Source organism: Bufo gargarizans, chromosome 4, assembly GCF_014858855.1.
Source record: "Bufo gargarizans isolate SCDJY-AF-19 chromosome 4, ASM1485885v1, whole genome shotgun sequence".
In the NCBI taxonomy this organism is placed as follows: domain Eukaryota; kingdom Metazoa; phylum Chordata; class Amphibia; order Anura; family Bufonidae; genus Bufo; species Bufo gargarizans.
In genome coordinates, this window is record NC_058083.1 from 518,860,263 (window position 1) to 518,878,188 (window position 17,926).

The 17,926-nt window shown below is 42.5% G+C and overlaps 1 protein-coding gene across 1 annotated transcript in view; it reads right to left on the reverse strand.

Moving 5' to 3' along the window:
- Positions 1-2,370: 2,370 nt before the first annotated feature.
- The window catches only part of LOC122934382 (calpain-8-like), a 66,637-nt gene continuing 51,081 nt past the window's right edge, over positions 2,371-17,926 (reverse strand). Inside the window, exons 14-21 of the mRNA XM_044289800.1 lie at positions 17,537-17,602; positions 17,195-17,252; positions 16,992-17,056; positions 14,434-14,502; positions 12,883-12,961; positions 12,272-12,388; positions 9,056-9,114; positions 2,371-2,674 (exon numbers count right to left, since the gene is read on the reverse strand). Coding sequence (XP_044145735.1) covers positions 2,651-2,674; positions 9,056-9,114; positions 12,272-12,388; positions 12,883-12,961; positions 14,434-14,502; positions 16,992-17,056; positions 17,195-17,252; positions 17,537-17,602 — 537 coding nt within the window. The 3' untranslated portion in view covers positions 2,371-2,650. The remainder of the gene's footprint in view (positions 2,675-9,055; positions 9,115-12,271; positions 12,389-12,882; positions 12,962-14,433; positions 14,503-16,991; positions 17,057-17,194; positions 17,253-17,536; positions 17,603-17,926) is intronic.

Here is a 17,926-nt window from a genome sequence, read left to right on the forward strand (position 1 = left end):
GATGAGGTGACTGTTATTTTGATGGGCATACGCCTTTTTGATCGCTTGCTGTTTTACTTTTTGTGATGTAAGGTGACAATAAAATGGTTTATTTAGCACAGTTTTTATTTTTTATTTTTTACGGTGTTCATCTGAGGGGTTAGGTCATGTGATATGTTTATAGAGCCGTTTGTTTTTTTTCCTCCTATTTTTACCTTTTTTTTTTTACTTTATTTGGGGAAAATTACGTTTTTGTTTATTTTTACTTGAAAACTGTTTTTTTTCACTTTTTTTTCACTTTATTTTTTGTCCCACTTTGGGGGTCTAATCCTTTACAATGCATTCCAATACTTCTGTATTGAGTAATGAGTTGGCTGTATGAGTAATGAGTTATGACTCATACAGCTTCCGGCCTGTGATATCCAGGGGGCTGGATCTCACAGGCTCATCACCGGAAGGCCGTCCATGCCATCGGGTCCCCCCTACAGCCCCACGGGGGACCCGATTGCACCGCCGCCCGCAACATAAAAAGCCGCAAACCGCAGGACACCCCCACGCATTTAACCATGGTGCCTGCTCAACGATTTGAACAGGCACCTTGTTCCGATCACCGCCCGCCGGTGATCGGAAATACACATACCGGTACGTCATGTGTCCTTAAGTACCGGGACAACATGCCGTACCGGTACGTCATGTGTCCTGAAGAGGTTAAGCTATTTAGTCTTTTAGTTCTGTTTATATACAGATGAAACTCGAAAAACTAGAGTATCGCGCAAAAGTCCATTATTTCAGTAATGCAAATTAAAAGGAATTGCATTAATGCAGCTTAAAATTAGAATTTTGTGAAAAGGTTCAATATTCTCGGCTCAAAGTGTCACCCTCTAGTAAGCTAATTAATCTATACCCCCTGAGAAAAGGGTACCTAAGATTGTGACTTTGGGGTTTCATAAGCTGTAAGCCATAATTGTCCAAATTATAACAAATAAAGGCTTGAAATATCTCGCTTTGCAGGTAATGAGTCTCATATACTAGTTTCACCTTTTAAGTTGCATTACTGAAATAAATGAAATTTTTTGAGTTTCACCTGTAGATGACAGAATTACATAGAAATACTTTACTATACTGATATACTGCGAAACCCAAGAAGAAAACACTGTGAAAACTGACAGCAAGTCTTCAATTTCCTTACAGATCCTCCACAGGAGAAATGAAGCCTTACACTATGTCCATTCACATCAATTTGCCTGTCCTTGTTCTCCACTCTGGCTAATAACTGAAGCGCCTGAATGGTGGACCCCCATCTACTGCTGTACAGACTAAGGAAATTCCTTTATGTGTATTTTAATAATCCATGGTAGTCCTCAATGGTCATCATGTCCTTTCCCCTCTAAAACAATACCAGACAAATTGAAGAACATTTTCTATACCTATTGCTGCCCATCTTTCCATAAGTTATGAAAAAAGTAGATGTAAGTTATGTCTTCTTCCCAGAATGAAAGTGTTTTTTTTTCTATAAGGACAACCCCTGTCCAAATGCAATATGAAGAGAATAGATGAAGACTTCCTCTTCTACCTTCGCTCTCCACTCCACCCCATTCATCTTTATTGCCCAGAGCAGCTCCAGCTCTGGAGGATTTGAACAGATGACATGTAATACCACATTACTCCTGAGGGTGTCATCACTAGGGGTTTCAACTGATGGGCATGTAGTGATGAGCTGATTGCCAACAAGACCTCATTTAGAGATCGTGGTGATCAAACAGCGGAGACGAAGGAACATGAGGAAGAAACAATCCAAAAATACACACAAGATACAAAAGGTACACAAAAATGACTTTATTCATATCAACCATTGACATAATTTTTTTCCACAGAGAACGTGTATGACTTGAGCGGAGGTAGGATCGTGGTTATTCTTATATTTGAGTGATTCTTGCTCCATGGAGCTTACAATCAAATTATACAAAATCCTATAAAAATGTTGCACCAATGTATCTACCAGGGGTGTAGTTAAAGGCTCATGGGCCCTGGTGCAAGAGTTAGGGTCTATTCACACGTCCGTTGTTTATTTCCTGATCTGTTCCGTTTTTTGCTGAACAGATCTGGACCAGATCTGGACCCATTCATTTTCAATGGGTCCTGAAAAAAAATCAGACATTGTGCTGTCCGATTTTTTTCAGGACCCATTGAAAATGAATGGGTCCAGATCTGGTCCAGATCTGGTCAGCAAAAAACGGAACAGATCAGGAAAGAAACAACGGACGTGTGAATGGACCCTTAGGCTGTGGGCCTCCACAAAAGGTATGTTTGTCTTGCTCTTCCCAGTGCCTATCCAGTGCTGTCAGCAGCTTAGCATGGTCAAAACTGCTGACAGACCCTCTATAAGTTCTGCTTAGTGACAGATACACTGCCAGATTTTTTTTATCATTTACATCTATGGCTACTATTTTTTAAAATCTTTATAAAAGCTACCCTGAAGATTCATCATTGGGTTATGCAAAGATCATTAAATCATCTGAAACCTTCCTTAGGGCTTGGCACCTAATTAGTACTTAGCAAAAGCACCCATAGAATAACGTAAACTGTCCAGAATATCCCTAGGAAGATTTTGTCATTTGTACAATAATTAACTTAATGAGAGTGAGTCTTTTTGATTGGGGGGCCTCCTCTTCTAGACGAGCGTAGCACACATCCACTAAAAAGAGAAAAACAATCCAAATTAATATATAACATGCATATTATAGGTACACAACATTTCATATAGAGGACTTCTCCTTTCAAACAGCAGAGATCCTCAGCTAATGACCGCAACCTGTAATAATGCCGATCGCAGTCATTAAAGCCTTTAGATGCCATGATCAAGTGAGATCATCTAAAGGGTGAAAAACCTGAAAGCCTGTGCTTCTGGGCTTCTCACCAGCATCCTCTGCGGTCAATAAGAAGGCCTGTAATTAATTTAAATGTGCTGGGTCTCGCTGAAGAGACCCAGGGCATTTAAGCTGCAATTCTTATTTTGACCAACAGGTCAACATAAGAAATGAGCAATTCTGAGCATTAAATGGATGTAAAAAATCCATGATTGTTCAGAATAAAAAAAATTGTAGGCTTCAATATGAGCTTCAAAATCATAACAAAAAAGTAAAAAAAATTTAAAAAATATATAAAAAATAAAAATAAATATAAGTTTAACCACTTCCCGACCAGCACCGTAATAGTACGGCGGTGCAAGAAGTGACTTCCCGACCAGCGCCGTAGTACTACGGCATGTTGATCAGGTGGATTCAGGAGCTGCGCCTGCCCGATCAGTTGCAGGGGACCGGCTATCCCCATTAGCCGTCACCCTGCTGTATGCGCTGGCATCGGTGAAAACACTGATGCTGGCGCATTAACACTCACTATGCCGCGGTAAGCGCTGACAGCGGCATGTGCAGGGTGTGTGGAGGGAGGGAGCTCCTTCCCTGTCCCCATCAGGTTTCCGCGCTGCTGTGATGGGGACCCGATGGCTGGGACGGCAGCCCGATGCCTTCCTTAGGAATTTCACCCCCCTGGATCTCATAGGCAGGAAGGCTGTAAGTGTATTAAAGTGAGTTATAAACTTGCAGCCAATGCATTACAATACAGATGGGAATCAGACCCCAAAAAGTTATGGGGGGAAAAAAAGTTAAAATAAAGTTTTGCATAATAAAAAAAATAAAAGTTTCAAGTAAAAAAAAGTGTTCTTGTTCCATAATTAAGTAATATATTTTTTTTTTAATGTGTAGGCTCAAATATGAGTTTCAAAATCATAACAAAAAAGTAAAAAAATGTTAAATATAAAAGTTTAGCCCCTTCCCGACCAGCACCATAATAATACAGGCTGCGTGAAGTGACTTCCTGACCAGCACCATAGTTCTACGGCGCGTGATCGGGCAGGTACAGGAGCTGCGCTGTTCCCGTTAGCCAGACCCTTGCTGTAGGCGCATTAACCCTCACTATGCCGCGGTCAGTGATGACCGTGGCATGTGCGGGGTGTGCGGAGGGAGCTCCCTCCCTGTGACAATCGGGTCCCCGCACTGCTATGATGGGGACCTGATGGCTGGGACGGCAGCCCCATGCCTTTTTTTAGACATCGTGGCTGCCTTCTCTGTGGGCTCATGCACATGACCGTATGTATTTTGTGGTCCGCAAAAAAATACATATGATGTCCGTGTGCATTCCGTATTTTGCAAAATGTAACAGCTGGTCCCTAATAGAACAGTACTTGCCCATAATGCAGACAATAATAGGACAAGTTCTATTTTTTTGTGGAACGGAAATATGGACATACGGTAACGGAATGCAAATGGAGCAACTTTCGGGGGTTTTTTTTGCGGACCCATTGAAATGAATGGTTTTCGCATACGGTCCGCAAAAAAAACTGAACGGACATGGAAAGAAAATACGTTTGTGTGCATGAGCCCTTAGCCTGTGAGATACAGCCCCCTGAATCTCACAGGCAGGAAGGCTGTAAGTGTATTACAGTGAGTAATGCAATTACAGCCAATGCATGACAATACAGATGTATTGTAATGCATTGTACAGGGGATCAGACCCCCAAAAGTTGTGGGGGGAAAAAGTAAAAAAATTAATACATTGAAATAAAGTTTTGCATAGAAAAAAATGAAAAGTATACATATTAGGTATTGCCGCATCCGTATTGACTGGCTCTATAAAAATATCACATGATCCACCCTGTCAGGTGAATGCAGTAAAAAATAAAATAAAATAAAAACTGTGCCAAAACCGCCATTTTGTCACCGTGCCTCACAAAAAGTGTAACACCAAGCGATCAAAAAGTCTTATTTACCCCAAAATGGTACCAATCAAACTGCCATCTCATCCCGCAAAAAATGAGACCCTACATAACACAATAGTCCAAAAATAAAATAGGACAGTCAGAAAATGGCAGCACAAAAACAAGATTTCATTCTGTTTGAAAATGAATTTACTGTATAAAACTTAACAACAATACAATAATAGTCATATTTGGTATTGTCGCATCCGTAACAACCTACTCTATAAAAAATATCACATGAATGCTGTAAAAAATATTTTTTTAAAAACTATGCAAAAACTGCAATCAAAAAGTCTTATGTACCCTAAAATGGTACCAATGAAAAGGTCACCCCATCCCGCAAAAAATGAGCCCCCACATAAGACAATCATTGAAAAAATAAAAACCAATGGCGCCCATAAACGAATCCATTAAAATCTGTGTGCCATGTGCCCCCACAGCAGTTTACCACCACATATGGGGTGTTGCCGTATTCAGGGGAAAATGGGCAACAAATTATGGGGTGCTTTTTCTTCTGTTACCTCTTGTGAAAATGAAAAATGTGGGGCTAAAGCAACATTTTATTGGAAGAAATTAAACTTTTAATTTTCACAGCCAAGTGTTTCCAAATAAAAAAGGGGGTTAAAGTGCTCAGTACTCCGCTTAATATATTCTTTGAAGGGTGTAGTTTCCAAAATGGGTCCACTTTTTCAGGGTCTCTTCAAATACAAAATGGTGCATAAAAAACATTCTAGCTCCAAAATCCATATGCCGCTCCTTTCCTTCTGACCACTGCCATGTGCCCATAGAGCAGTTTACCACCACATATGGGGTATTTCTGTAAACTGCAGAATCAGAGTAGTGCACATTGAGGTTTAGTTTGCTGTGTTGCAAGAACAAATTGATTAACATGAAAAATCTGCATAAAAAATGAAATTTTGAAATTTCGCCTCCATTTTCCTTTAATTCTTGTGGGACATCTAAAGTGTTAACAAAGTTTTTAGCATCAGTTTTAAATAATTTGAGGGGTGTAGTTTCTAAAATGGGGTCATTTATGAGTGGTTTTCATTATATAATCACTTTATATCTGAATTGATGCTTAAAAAAATGGTTTTGAAAAGGTCATTGAAAATTAAGTCTTGTTTCTGACTGACTTAAGAGCAGGAATCCATATATGTGTAAGGCTACTTTCACACTTGCGGTAGTAGGTTCCGGCAGGATGTTCCAGTGGGGGAACAGCCTGCAAGATCCGTGCTTACGCTAGCCCACCGTACCGCCGGAGGTCCGCTCCGGCCCCATTCACTATAATTGGGGTGGGCCGGAGGTCCGGCCGCAGCACGGCAAGCATGCTGAGAGGCGGCCGGACAAAAACTACAGCGGACTTCGGCGGCACGGTGGGCTAGCGTTAGCACGGATACGGCAGGCTGTTCCCCCGCTGGAACATCCTGCCGGACCCTGCTACTGCAAGTGTGAAAGTAGCCTAAATTCTGCCACATGTATGTTTGTGCATTTTGCTGTGAGTGTCGGCCATCATACTTCATCTTTAATATTTCTGTTATCACTGTAAGGGGCTCATAAACACGATGGTTGGATGTTTTGCAGTCTGCAAATTGCAGATCCGCGAAACATGGCTACCGGGTGTGTCCATTCCACATCATGCGGAACAGAACAGCCGGCCTCTGATAGAACCGTCCTATCCTTGTCTGTAATGCTGACAATAATAGGACGTGTTCTATCATTTAGAGTAACAGCCATGCAGACATACAGACACGGAATGCACATGGAGTCATTTCCGTTATTTGCGGCCCCATTCAAGTGAATGGTTTCACATACAGGCTACAAAAATAATAAATAATGGTACGGACACGAAAAAAAAAAATAAGTTTGTGGGCAGGAGCCCTAAGGCCCGACATTGCACTGTAAGATTATCATTTTTAATCAAGAGACTATCAGTATTTATAATAGGTTTTGAGCAAATATGGCCAGTTTTCTGTAGAATTTATTTATTTTACATACTTATATATTCCGCAGCACTTTACAGAAATTAGCATCACACTGTCCCCAATGGGGCTTATAACCTAAGTTCCCTATCAGTATGTCTTTGGAATGTGGGGGGAAACCGGAGAACATAATAACTCCATGTAGATGGTGTCCTTGGTCAGATTTGAACCTAAGACCCCAGCGCTGTAAGGCACCAGTGCTAACCACTGAGCCACCGTGCTGCCCAGTTTACCTGCTCAGTCTGTAGCCCTGTTCTTGACAGCTCATAAATACTCATTACAGCTCCATTCTTGTCACATTGATAAGAATATAGCTTAAATAAGTGTTTATGAGCTTCAGGAGATCACAGATAAGGGATTCACATGAGCTGTCAGATGACGGGATTTAAATACACATATTAGATCATTATACTGGGAATGTGGGTAAACATTTTCAATAAAGACCAATTGAATTTTTTTTTATTTTAGCCCAAAATAAGTAGAATGCAATAATAATAAATAACAAAAAGTCCCTGAAGGCATCCATAGCTATTTCAGCCTAGCGGCAGAGTATCTTAGTATGAGTCCCGTCACGTTGCTGTTCTGACTGCTGGATGTATATACCCCTTATCAAACTGATAAGAATATGGCTTAAATGAGTGTTTATGAGCTTTTAGAAGTCCAGAGAGAAGAGTTATACATCCAACCGTCAGAGAGGCAAAATGATGAGACTAAAAGTAAGATACTCTGCTGCTAGGCAAAACTTAAACCCTGTAAGATAGAAACTGCTGAAGAATTTTAATAAAGACCATTTGAAAAATGAGTAGAATGCAATAAGAAAAAAAAAACTGTCCCAAAGGTGTCCCTAGCCTTTAAGAGGTCCTTTCCACAGCGCTATAATCAGGGCCGTCTTTAACAAGGGGCAAAAGGGGCAGCTGCCCTCCAGGCAGCGTACTGTGAGAGCTGTGATTTTCTAGGACCTTAGATGACCATCACCATGTGACCAGTAACCTAGCAATATTACTGGTCGCATGGTTATGAGGTCATCAAGGTCCTACCAGGAGTGTTGCTGTAGAAGTTTGTCTTAACTGTGAAGCTTTTTTTGTGAAGATTACATCAGAAAAAGGTGACAGGGGCTGTTATGCTAATATACTGTAAACTACTGTATAGTGGGGTGCTGTATACTGTGGGGGCCTGTATACTGTGAGGGGCCTGTATACTGTGGGGGGGCTGTATACTGTGGAGGGGCTGTATACTGTGGGGGGCTGTATACTGTGGGGGGCCTGTATACTGTGAGGGGCCTGTATACTGTGGGGGGGCTGTATACTGTGGGGGGCTGTATACTGCATACTGTGGGTGCTGTATATTGTGGAGTGCTATACTGCTGTACTGTATAGTGGGGGGCTGTATATTGTGGAGTGCTATACTGCTGTACTGTATACTGTGGGGGGCTGTATACTGTAGGTGCTGTATATTGTGGAGTGCTATACTGCTGTACTGTATACTGTGGGGGGCTGTATACTGTGGGGGGCTGTATACTGTATACTGTGGGTGCTGTATATTGTGGAGTGCTATACTGCTGTACTGTATAGTGTGGGGGGCTGTATAGTGTGGGGTGCTGTATCGTGTATAGTTTGGGGTGCTGTATACGGTGAGGTGCTATACTGCTCTACTGTATACTGTGAGGTGTTGTATACTGTGGGCTGCTATACTGCTTTACTATATACTGTGGGGTAATGTATAGTGTGGGGTGCTATACTGCATACTGTGTGGTGCTGTATACTGTGGGCTGCTATACTGCTCTACTATATACTGTGGGGTACTGTATAGTGTAGGGTACTATACTGCATACTGTGTGGTGCTGTATACTATAGGGTGCTATACCGCATACTGTGGGTTTCTGTATACTATAGGGTGCTATACTGCATACTGTGGGTTGCTGTATACTATAGGGTGCTATACTGCATACTGTGGGGTGCTGGGGTGCACTGTAACACTAGGGTGAGCCGAGCCCCGGTCTCCTTCCTGCAGAGCGGTGCCCACTTCCAGCCTGGGCCCAGCTGCCCAGAGCACTGATCCTGAGCCGCTGGAGTCTTCAGAACTGGAAGTATTTACAGTCATTCACTGTACTCTACCAGATGTGTGGATTTTTTGTGTGTGTGTTGTGGTGGAGGACGTGGCTGCCTGCTAGGGTGTGGGAAGGCGGGATCCAGGGGGCCCAAGTAAATTTTTGCCCAGGGTCCAATCAATATTAAAGACGGCCCTGGCTATAATGGGTTTACTGAGAAATAAATCATGTCCGTACCTCTGGTAAGGAGAAGTCAATTCTTCCGCTGTTATTCTTGTCCATCGTTTTAAACATTTCTGTTAATAATAATTAAATCTGTTAGTTACAGCTGAATATTTCCAGATTATTTTCATCATCAATAGTCCATACAAGCAGATTTTTGAGCCAGTTTAAAGGGTTTGTCCCACAAAAAATATTCTACAGTTTTCAAACCAGCACCTGGATCTGAATACTTCTGTAATTGCATGTAGTTAAAAATGTATTATAGCCACTGAGTTATTCATTGAAATCATCTGTATAGCGCCACCTGCTGTTCGCTCTTTGTCTAATGTCTACATCCTGCTCACTGAGATGGAAGCACATGCTCAGTTCCATCTTTCAACTGCCTCCAGCTGCAGCAGAAAGGACACACTCCTGAGAAAGGACTTCTGTTCTCAGGATCGGTAGAGATCCACGCCCAATTAGTTAGTTATCCCCTATCCCCTATAACTTGCAAACTTGGCACAACCCCTTTAAACAGTCAGGACTAGATTAATTATTAAAATAAAGCCATACAATTTCTTGGAACTGAACCCGAGTTCAGGAAATGTTTTTTTACAGTAGAAATTAATTTATGAAGTTATTGCGCAAATTCTCGCGAGACTTCGCAAAGCAATAACTTCGGCTCATCGGAGACAATACTTTCTAATACTGTACGAAGCTCCTGCTCAGTACAGTATGGAAACAAAGTTTTATGCAAATCGACTTCGGATGTTTTATCCGAAGTCGATTCGCTCATCCCTAATTCCTATATATGTCGTGTGGCCAGAAATGTTGTGTTAACAGATGTTTGCAGGGTCTCTGCCTTCTGAAATTGCATATTCTCTCTTCTCTGCTAGGTTATAGGCTTTTTCTGGTGTGATGCTAATGATGTACTCAGCACTGAGCAAAACAGGTGTCTTCTCACTTCAGCTCCCATTCTCTTGCTCAGCATGCAGTCTCACAGACACAAAGAAAGAGAGAAACTGCAGCAGCATCCCACTCAGCCCAAGAGAATTGTTTCTGCTGAAGCGAGCAATTACCGGTACATTTATATATATGATTATACTGAAATATATAAATATATAAATAAGGTACCCATAGTGCTTAGGGAATTAAATTATTTAGATTCCCGTACATTGTATATGTGAATACATGGAGAAAATACTACCGATGTTTTTAGCCACAGAAAATCAAGCTTACTATCATGGGTTCGTATAGTCAGCAGAAACAACTCAGGCTAGTATCACACTTGCGGCAGGACGGATCCGACAGGCTGTTCACCATGTCGGATCCGTCCTGCGGCTATTTCGCCGTGCCGCCGGACCGCCGCTCCGTCCCCATTGACTATAATGGGGACGGGGGCGGAGCTCCGGCGCAGCACGGCGGTGCACGGAGAAAGCCGCCGGACTAAAAAGCCTGACATGCAGTAATTTTAGTCCGGCGGCCTTTCTCCGTGCACCGCCGTGCTGCGCCGGAGCTCCGCCCCCGTCCCCATTATAGTCAATGGGGACGGAGCGGCGGTCCGGCGGCACGGCGAAATAGCCGCAGGACGGATCCGACATGGTGAACAGCCTGTCGGATCCGTCCTGCCGCAAGTGTGAAAGTACCCTTAATAGAGACTTAATAATGCACAAGGGTTTTCCCCAATAGGGAAAAATTTAGTTTTATTTATAAAAAATATACGGTGTATATATATATATATATATATATATATACAGTATATATATATTTTTTTTTTATATCAATTAGAAATGAGCAAATCAATCCAACGAAGTGGAATTTGATCTGAATTTCAGGATAAATTCGATTAGCTGCAAAGCCGAATTTGCTCGTGCTTCGTGGTAGCGAATGCATCTAATCTAAAATAATGAAAACAAAATAATAAATCATACTTGCCTCATCCATTTGGTTGCAGCGGGCCGGGTGCCGCCATCATGATTGAAGATCTCGGCCAAAATCCTGTGTGTGGTGACGTATGATGTCACCACGGGGGCTGGCTTGATGACGCCATCTCGGGCCGAGCGAGATTTCGCGCAAGATCTTCATGCAAGATGGCCGCGGCCGGCCCGTCGCGAGCAAATGGAGGACGGAAGTATGATTTAATTTTTTTTCTGTTAATTTTATACTGTATTATTACTCTCAGATGCCGCAATCATGTATGAACGCGGCATCTGAGGGGTACAATGTTGGCGAGCGAAACACAGAGAGAGAAAATGCACCAAACAGATATAACACTGACTATGCTGGCAAGACATGAATAAAGGTATTAAAAGCTGAGACTTTTGCCAATATATTCCAGTCATGGAGATATCGGAGCCCATCATGCACCACGTCACGGTTCTCAGCATGGCAAGGGGTCCTAACCGCTGCTCTAACTGTGGTGTGAACACGGTCTGAAGGTGATGTAATTCAGCTCGCAGCCAAGCTCCCCACAAATGCCCAGCATGACTGGAATATATTGGCAAAAGTCTCAGCTTTTAATACCTTTATTCATGTCTTGCCAGCATAGTCAGTGTTATATCTGTTTGGTGCATTTTCTCTCTCTGTGTTTCATATGATTGCTACATTCTGTGTAGTTTGCTCTTGTGGTGCATGTGGACCGCGCCGACATCCTACATTGTATGCATATTTTGCTGGGGTTAGTCGATTACTGCGGTCCACATGCGGTCGGGCTGCTCCCCCAATAGAAGACGCGCCACAGTGTCAGGGGTTTGGCAGCTCCTCCAGAATTGCCACTATATATTTTTTTGTTTTTTGGTTTCTGCAATGTTGGCGAGCGGTACTATTGGAGCTCCCTGTCATTGCACCCACTACTTACAAAAAAATGCGCTCTGTGACAAAGTAATTCATCACTAAGCTCATTTTTTTGTAAAATTCAGCGAAGCAGCCGAATCAAAGTTTCCAAAAGTTCACTCATCTCTAATATCAATATAGAAATATAATCAAACCATTGGTGCCAGATAACACCCCATGTTACACCACGCCCCTTTTATCCGTGTAAACGTAGACAGTATTTTTTGTTGGGAAAGATGATACTAACGGCCTATCCTGAGCCTGATACTAGCCCCTTTAAAGCCATAGATGAATTAAGGCACGGTCTACTAGATGGTGGAGTCTAAGGTGCAACAATCTGTGCCTACAGGCTCGTGAGATGTAAATCTGATACGGAGCCTGAGGTCATGTACTGAGCATGAGCAGTAGAAGTAGACTTACTGAATAAGGTCTCCAAACGGATCATGCATGAAATGAAAGAGTCAAAGTTGATGGTCAGGTCAGCGTCGGCATAGCGCTGGGCAATGATCTGCTGGATGGTGTTGTTCACAGTGAAGCCTAGGAAGGTAAAAGTAAAAGAAGTCCCACAGATTTATACTATGTATTGATAGGAAACCAAACCTATATTTTTTAACCTACACCTATAAATATTGGTGGTCCAGGACCCTCCACGAGCACTTGGGTTTACTCTACAGGTCTCCGCACTTAAAGGCGAAACACAGTGGTCATTCTCTGATTACTGTTCCTAGAGGCCGCCTGCTGAAAATGGCATATACGTGCTAACATTGATATTAAAGGGGTTGTCTCATCAGAACCATCTGGGGCATCAGCTGTTTGCCGGGGGAAGATTCCTTTGGGTGCTCATTTTGCCTGCAGCAGCCACTACAGGAGAAAGGGAGTATTACATGTGGCCATTTACTTGACTTAGGACAAATACAATATGTTGCTGCTTGACAGCTTGCTCTGTCATGTAACCAGTCACCTTCTGGTTTCGAGGTGCCAGATAAAAATATATTTTATATTGCATAAAATGTAGAGAAAAAAAAAATCACCTGCATCCTGCAAGGCGACTCTCATTTCATTGGCGTCCATAGTTCCTGATTTATCTGTATCAGCTTTCAAGAATATTTCCTATTGAATGTAAAAAAAAATTATAATAAAAGTGGTTACAGCTCAGTAACACCCACAAAATTTCCCTTTTATGCCCCTTTTTGGAAACATATGCATAGACAACACCCCTTTGAGGCCTATTTCCCTCCCCTGCCCCATCCAGTTTGCCAGTACGTGGATCAGTCACTCCCAGGTAATGCAGAACATGAATCGCAACATTCCAGATTTCTGATGAATTTATGTTTAAATTTTTTTTTTAATCGGCCTCGACCCACTTTATTAGACCTCTGTGTCAGAAAAAGTGGAACAAGTGCTTAAAAAATATGGCATTCATTCCAAACTGCATATTTCTCAATGTATCAACACCAGACAATTGGCAAAAATGCTCTAAAAATGTATTACAAAACTGGCTTCCTGCAGCCACCACTAGGGGGAGCTCAGTGCATTGGAATATATACAGTTACTGTAATAATCTCTTTATACTGAGCTCCTCCTAGTGGCAACTGCGTAAAAATGCAGTGCTCTCATGTTGGGGAAAGATGAAGTTAGGCACTGGGCCCCTCCTCCACGTAAAAGTCACACAGTCTCCTTCCATTTAAAGGTACGCCACTGCATTAAAGGGGTTATATCTTCATGAAAACCTCTATACTAGACTGAAGCCAGCTGGGTGATAGGCTTATCTTAAGTCTTGCTTCAAAAACACCCTTTGCCAAAACACCTGGAATCAAATAAGTGGATGACCATGTAAAACGTGGATGGACAAATTCACCTTTTTTAGCCCCCTGGTGTTAGCCAGTCACTCTTCTTAGCCCCCTGTCTAGCTAATAGAGGGGGTCTTCGACATCGATATAAGTTAATAACATACTTACAAACACTGTAGTTGATAAATTAGGGACAACTAGTCCCTGCCCCCCGAAACGCCCTATACAGTGTAGGACCACCTATCGATGGGTGGGGTTTACACAAGCCATGCCCATTTTGTCCAAGGACAGCCCGTATCTTTTGGGACTGTCTAAAAATTAAGGACAGTCCCTTCAAATTCTGAACTGCTGACAACTATAAAATAGGGAATATGAATGGAGCCGTCTTCACGTGACAACCCCTTTAAATTAGTCACCTGCTACATACAAATAGCAATCAACCTGACCATAGGCCTTGGCCAACCCACAGCCTATAGATATAGGCCACGTGACATAGTCACATCTCTGCACGGTCCAGTGGCTCTAGTGCTGGTCAATTCATCAACAAGGCCTTCCTTATAGTGTCTATAGGGTTGTAGGTCTGTGACAATGGCAGACGAGACAAAATTTTCAAAAATGATCACGAGCAGGTGGATTATTTTTAAATATGCGGCGGGTCTCCTTCCATAACCCTGGACAAGCCCTTTAAGTGATGCTTGTTACAGGTCTCCATCTTGACTATCAGACAAAATGGCTGCCTCTACGTTGTGCAATCTAAGGATGAGGGAATCTGCCCTGAGGAATTGGCCGTACCAAATATTTCTGTATCTTCAGCCAGAGAGTTTTGAATTCTAGAAGATTTAGAGTCCCGGTTCCATCTGTCTGGTTAGACTTTAGTTAAGAATATAATTATTAATATATGATTATTTTCATATTATTTTTAGTCATTTCAGTGCAAAAAACAGGATTTCATCACAGAGGCTTCACTCACACATATGGATCTGAATGATTGAAACTGTCTAAAAGAAAGCCTGCTTGTTGCCCACAGCAACCAATCAGAGCTCAGTTTTCACTTCTTAAACTGTTTCAGCAAAATGAAAGCTGCTCTGTGATTGGTTACTATGGAAAGACAGTTTTTCTTTAGACATTTTTCATAAATCTGCCCCAATAGTATATTATTGTTACCCCGGTGGTCCGTACCTGCCACTATCTCCCTCTGCCGGGAAGCACCGCTCCATCCACTCTACAAAGGATGCCAGTTCTTCCCTGCCTCTGCCCCTCCCTGTCCAAAGGATGAGCACTTCCCAAGTCCATGGCTGACCACCACAGGGTATTTATGGTACCTTGCCTTGTGGGAGGATGCCTGAGCAACAGGTTCTAGTGATCTAGTTTCCTGCAAAGATGAGCTACTTGTCTTGTTTACTCTCCCGTGTACTGACTTCTGCCTGTCTCCAGATAAAGACCATTCGCTATCTGGCCTGACAGCTGCCTGATTTCTGTACTGACCCTGAGCTGCCTGCCCTGATCCTCAGACTGATTTATCCCTGACTACAGTTTTGCCTGATGCCTCAGTGTTTCACCCCAATGTCTCTTAACCTTCGTGGGTCAGCAGCCAACTCCACGAGGTAGCAGCCTGGTGGTTTCCCTGCAGCAGAGACCAGATCCCTGTATAGAGTTAAACTGTGAAAACCAGGGATGCCACTTAGATAACGCCCTGTTCGTTGGTACTTAGAAACCATATTTGCCTTGTAATAATAGCCTAGAAGCATCTACCACCTGCCAACCTACCTACCATTGGCTGCTGTGTACAATTGGGCCCCCTACTGCCTGATTTTTAATCTTTTAATGAAAAGCCATCTGGAGGGTGGTGTATGCCCTGACTGATCTCATGGTTAGGAGGGCAGGTTTTAAGGGTGTAGACCCTTTGCCCCCAGCACTGTCAACCCTCAAGAGGACAAGGTTTAGCCCCAGTTACAGACCTTCTATAGGCCGTAAATTATAATCGTTATTTCCAATAATTGTGTCATTCCTAAAACAAGTAACAACAAGGGTATGAAGACTTTTGCAACGATTATTAAATAAATGAACCAACTTTTCTAGTAGCCTTTGTTAAAAATCTACTACCGTTTTATGTATACAGGGTGGGCCATTTATATGGATACACCTTAATAAAATGGGAATGGTTGGTGACATTAACTTCCTGTTTGTGGCACATTAATATATGTAAGGGGGGAAACTTTTCAAGATGGGTGGTGACCATGGCGGCCATTTTGAAGTCGGCCATTTTGAATCCAACTTTTGTTTTTTCAATAGGAAGAGGGTCGTGTGACACATCAAACTTATTGGGAATTTCACAAGAAAATCAATGCTTGGTTTTAACGTAACTTTATTCTTTCATGAGTTATTTACAAGTTTCTGACCACTTATTAAATGTGTTCAATGTGCTGCCCATTGTGTTGGATTGTCAATGCAACCCTCTTCTCCCACTCTTCACACACTGATAGCAACACCGCAGGAGAAATGCTAGCACAGGCTTCCAGTATCCGTAGTTTCAGGTGCTGCACATCTCGTATCTTCACAGCATAGACAATTGCCTTCAGATGACCAGATGTGCAGCACCTGAAACTACGGATACTGGAAGCCTGTGCTAGCATTTCTCCTGAGGTGTTGCTATCAGTGTGTGAAGAGTGGGAGAAGAGGGTTGCATTGACAATCCAACACAATGGGCAGCACATTGAACACATTTTATAAGTGGTCAGAAACTTGTAAATAACTCATGAAAGAATAAAGTTACGTTAAAACCAAGCACACCATTGTTTTTCTTGTGAAATCCCCAATAAGTTTGATGTGTCACATGACCCTCCTCCTATTGAAAAAACAAAAGTTGGATTCAAAATGGCTGACTTCAAAATGGCCGCCATGGTCACCACCCATCTTGAAAAGTTTCCCCCCTCACATATACTAATGTGCCACAAACAGGAAGTTAATGTCACCAACCATTCCCATTTTATTAAGGTGTATCCATATAAATGGCCCACCCTGTACAGTGCCCACGCACACCTAAGTTTCTCCATAGTCTCTTCCATTTACCCTCTGTGGAGTCCTAAGTGCAGGAGGCAGAAGGAGTAGAGTTACACATGACTGCGGGATCAGACTACACAGGGTTTGTTTGTGGTCTGTAACCATGGAAACACATAGATCAGCATAGGACCCACAGTCAGAAAACGGTAGGAGATTTCATTGGCTCTAGAGTGAAGCTACGGTACAGATCTGGAGAACATTGTACATTAAGAAGTTTTTATTTTTATATAAAATACAATATAAGATAGATGCCGTAATCCCAGCATGCTCTGCTGTCATTTAAAGGATACGTCCATGAGGGAGACCATTTCTCTGCATGTGGCCAGGGTGAAGCCGTTTGATTTCAAGTCTGCTCCTAAACAAAGAGTAAGCCATATGCATTAAAAAAATATAAAAAATACCCAGGAACGGTCCGAAAACTGACCGTAACACCCTTTAATGCAAATTTCTATAAACCCCGCCCCTTCTCAACTCCGGGGAAAGCTTCACTTACTCTTTGACAGAAGTCTGTTCAGGATATTCTGCATGTCCTTCGCCGTGACTTCACCTTTCTGCAAGAGGAAATTAGAATGAGAAAATATTATGTTAAAAGAAAGGATCCTCTTAAAGGGCCAGTCAGCAGCATTTTAAGGGGAGGGACCGAAGTCAATCACACATATGTCGGAACGTGCTCTTAGAGGGTCTCAGCACTAGAGGTAAAGTAGTCATGAAGTGGACAAGGATTTTTATGGACTTCCTGTTAATCGTCCCCTCAGCAAATATATCGGGACATTGGTTCCGTTTCGCTGCTGCTCATACATTAGTGGAATTAGGGGAATTCTGGGAATTTTCTTACGTCTCCTGCCAGTTTGTGAAAGATGTTCCTGAAGTCATTGGTCACGTCCTTGTCTGACACCTGAGGCTGAGAACAGACGAGAAAAAACTTAATTAGCAACCTAACATTTTTTATTTTTTATTTTAGTTGAAAAAACTGCAATATTGTTAAAGGGCATCTGTCAGCAGTTTTGTACCTATGACACCGGCTGACCTGTTACATGTGCGCTTGGCAGCTTAAGACATCTGTGTTGGTCCCATGTTCATATGTGCCCGCACTGCTGAGAAGGATGATGTTTTAATATATGAGCCTCATAGGAGCAACGGGGGCATTGTGATTGCACCTAGAGGTTCTGCTCTCTCTGCAACTGCCACGCCCTCTCAATTTTGATTGACAGGACCAGGTGTGATG